Source organism: Nicotiana sylvestris, chromosome 6 (genome assembly GCF_000393655.2).
Source record: "Nicotiana sylvestris chromosome 6, ASM39365v2, whole genome shotgun sequence".
NCBI classification, from domain to species: domain Eukaryota; kingdom Viridiplantae; phylum Streptophyta; class Magnoliopsida; order Solanales; family Solanaceae; genus Nicotiana; species Nicotiana sylvestris.
The window spans coordinates 97,235,321-97,239,138 of NC_091062.1; the positions used below are offsets into that span (position 1 = coordinate 97,235,321).

At 36.6% G+C, this 3,818-nt stretch overlaps 1 protein-coding gene across 1 annotated transcript; it reads right to left on the reverse strand.

Moving 5' to 3' along the window:
- Positions 1–1,541: 1,541 nt before the first annotated feature.
- LOC104223495 (probable protein phosphatase 2C 25) lies at positions 1,542–2,916 on the reverse strand. Its single transcript, XM_009774947.2, has 2 exons — positions 2,145–2,916; positions 1,542–2,018 (listed from the first exon to the last, which is right to left on the reverse strand). The coding sequence occupies exons 1-2, from the start codon at positions 2,850–2,852 to the stop codon at positions 1,686–1,688; spliced, it is 1,041 nt and encodes a 346-aa protein (XP_009773249.1). The 5' UTR covers positions 2,853–2,916; the 3' UTR covers positions 1,542–1,685.
- Between the last annotated feature and the right edge of the window lie 902 nt (positions 2,917–3,818).

Sequence of the window (3,818 nt, forward strand, 5' to 3'; positions counted from 1 at the left end):
CTAAAGCTGAAGTTTTTGTTTGTAACTGGCGAACTTAGAGCTGAAGTTTTTTTTTTGTAAGCTTCAGCTCTAGAGCTGAAGTTTTTGTTTTGTAACTGTCGAACTTCAGCTCTAGAGCTGAAGTTTTATTTGTAACTGTCGAACTTCAGCTCTAGAGCTGAAGTTTTTGTTTGTAATTGGCGAACTTCAGCTCTATAGCTAAAGTTTTTAAAACCCTTGAGTATGTACTGCTGAAGTTTCTATTTTTGGGGGAGGAACCCATACCTTTTGCAGGGATATATACATGACCAGTACTGCAGAAAAATCATTGATTAACTACCCTTCATCCACATGATCTTTCTGCATGCGAGAGCTTGAGATCTGATGACTTTAAATAGCATTAAGTAGTACTATTTTAGCTGTTGGGGATATTATAGCTCCATAAATGTCAAGAAGGCTAGATTCTTTTGAGCTGCAACACTTTAAATTGGGATTCCGGTAACACAATTGACTTTTCTTTTGACAAACACTGAAGAAGCAGATTGAAAATAAAGATTTTAATTATTTTAATTATGTATAGTAAGATGGCTTCTGAGGAATTGAGTGAAGCCACAGAAGAAGAGACATTGTTACATTAATGTTAAGTTCCGGAGAGATATGGAGATCACTGGGAAAAGGAGGAGGAGAAAGGGGGTTGAAGTTTTTTTAAAAGTGGGTACAAGTTAAAAGTTTAAAAAAAAATGAGTATAGGTTAAATGTGGGCGACCAAATAAAGCGCCCAATGCAATTTTTACCAATTTGAATGTAATATTGGGCCGACAAATAAAAAATGTAATTTTTTTCTAAATAAATAGGATGAGGCTTCATCTTAAAGGACAAACAAAAAGTCGAATTAGGCAACCCGTTATAACTTATAAACTTTGCTACCCTTTCTCCTTTTTCGTCGTCTCTTCGTTTATATACGAATCTAACTTCATAAAAAGTGCCAAAAAAAGAGATAATGATTAGGCTAAATTAATTAACGAAACTACTCACATGACCAGTGCTTTTTACAAATATTTTTATCGTTGAATCATGATTACTTAATATGTCAAATTACCTCAAGACCTTATCTAACTACTTAGATATCCAGCGTAAATATTTAGTATTGTCAAAAAAGGGAAGTCCAAATTCACCTACTAGGACTCCCAAAATTGAAGTTTGATAGTGGACTGCATTTGGCCATCTTCACTCCACTACAAGACCCAACTTACCTACCAAATCGCTATAACCACTTGTTTGATCAAAAATAATTCTGCAATTATTAACCTTTTTTTTTTTTTTTTACTTTTGTTTTAACTTATTGCTTTGGTCTTTAATGTAATGTAATGGTGCACCTGTTGAACATCATATACAAGCAGGTAATGAGTCATTAAAATCGGCTGCATCGTCAATTTTGTTGAAATAACTCAGCTAGTAACATATTTGAAAAACAATGAATGTTGAAACACCATGGTTGGGGGTTGGGGGGGGGGGGGGGAACTAATGAATATGTTAAGCAAGTGAAAAATGATGTACCGGAATTGAAAGACAAGAAACTCTTACATATAATGCAAATTGCCAAGATCAAAAGATGTACATATCAGATCAGAAGTAAAAACAACCGTGTGAGAGCCGAGCCAGTAAAGAAAGATTTGTTTTCTTCCTAGCCTAGTGGGGGAATTCCGTCAACAGAATCTCCCCATTTGAACTATCATCACACTTATATCATCAACAGAACCTCGCGAAACAGAGAGGTCAACTAGCTTTCTACAGGCTGGCAATGACTGCTGCGTAGTGCACAAAGGCCGAACAATATCTACTGCTTCCTGATTGCTAATCTTATCCCATAAACCATCACATGCAAGGATTAAGAACTCCAGTTCAGGATTAAGTCCAAGAATCCTAGTCTCAGGTTCTGCTGTAACCCATTGTTTAAGACACTGATCTCCAATACCTCTTGATACAGCAAGAGATCCCTGAATTCTCCAAATGCCGCGACAACAATCTACATAGCCACCCTACATAACACAAAGCACAAAAAGATCAGCCAATATTCAAAGTCAATCAAAGATTTTAAGTTCTATGCAAAATATTTAGTCATTTAAAAGGTAATGACAGGTAACTAAATTCGTCAAGCTGCTTACCGAAGCCTCAATTCTATCTTTCTCATCTTTTCGTGAAGGCCGATGATCAGAAGTCAATGCCTCAGCAACCCCTCCTCTGCTCACAACAGCACGACAATCGCCGGCATTGGATATTACTAAATTGCCATTTCGGATCAATGCAGTTACGCAGCACGATCCACCTCGAACTTGTTGGTTTAGAAATTCAGAATCTGTTTTCAAATAACCGTTTTTCACCGCCTCTTTAATTTCATCATCTGTTGTTGTATTTCCTAGTTCGTTCATGATGTTCGTGTTCAAATTCTCGGCTGCATACTCTGCTGCTTTTGCTCCTCCATGTCCATCAAATATACCAAAAACGCCATGTTTCGAATCTGTGTGAAGATTGACTGTTGCAGAGTAACGATCCTCCATTGCACTTTTCCTTCCCCTTTTACAGCAAACAGAATATCCATCGCCCTCAGCCTCCATGAAATCTGCGACTGCAGCTGGAGTGGCCGGAATATTCCCGAAACTCATAGAAAAAGCAGGAACATCCAACCTAGACGGTCTCTTCCTCTTCAAAACCGTAGGAGAAGTAGAATCGGGCGAAGCTCTAATAAGGGAACTTGGTAAAGGCTTCTGAAGACGAAGAATCCGTAACGGCGATGACGGAGAAGAGGAAGCGGGTACTGGAACTCTAGACGGCGAGAACACCGGCGAGTTTGAAATAGCGACCGTGCAAGACATATTTCAGCGGCCCGATCTCTTTCGTTAATTGTTGTTTTCTCAGTTTTGTTGCGGAGATTGTGAAAGAGGAAAAGGGAGGTATTTATATGTGCATATGATAACTTGGCAGACTGGCAAGTCAAAAGTATTGGGGGGCCAGACCAGAGTGGAAGTTAAAGTTTGGCACAAAGTCCATCCCGTGTTTTAAATAGTATTATTATAGGCTTTCCTTGTATATTGTCAATTTTGCCCCCGGAAAACATACTTATTTCATACGACAAAAGTTATTTTAATGAAAACTATATTTGATAATATTATAAACTGAAGAGTGTTTTCGATGAAAATTTTGTATACTTACAATTAATGTTAGTCTCTATATATAAAGTTAAAATTAAGATAATTACAAGAAAAATACATTCTTTCCATAAACAAAAGAAGTCATTTTCCTCTTTAACGGAAAATGTTTCACTAGGTAATCTAAATCATCACCAAATAATTAGCTACATGAGTTGGAGTATTCAAATCATAAAAAGAAATTATGTGAATAATCAATTCATTGATTTTTTAAAGAAATTGAATACTATCCCATGCATTAGCACTATTTTAAAATCACTATACCAAAGACTCTCCAGGACTATGCATCATCTTCACATCACACGGGGTGTTATGGAGTGAGGAAATTCATGACGACAGGTACCATATTTCATTCCCTCTTCATTGTCCTCTGTTAAGCAAAGATTGACACTCAAAATACGTAATTGTCGATCAGATTTGTTATGTTTTGATGTAACGCGTTTTTTTATTTATTTTAAAATACAATAGTAGTAGAAGTTATGGTTATAATTTAAAAGAAGAAACAACACTCTTTGTTGGACAGAAAGGAAAGCGGTGTGGCAAATGTGGACTATCAAAATTTAGAAATTAAGGTCAAACACGCAACTCCTTTTCTTCCACCTTACTTACTAGGGATGTATTTGATTTGACTAC

Bases quoted from the DNA above. Each gene is read 5' to 3' on its own strand.
- LOC104223495 (XM_009774947.2), bottom strand. From the start codon at position 2,852: ATGTCTTGCACGGTCGCTATTTCAAACTCGCCGGTGTTCTCGCCGTCT. The intron at 2,019-2,144 runs GTAAGCAGCTTG...TGTGTTATGTAG, and splicing joins AAGATAGAATTGAGGCTTCG to GGTGGCTATGTAGATTGTTG.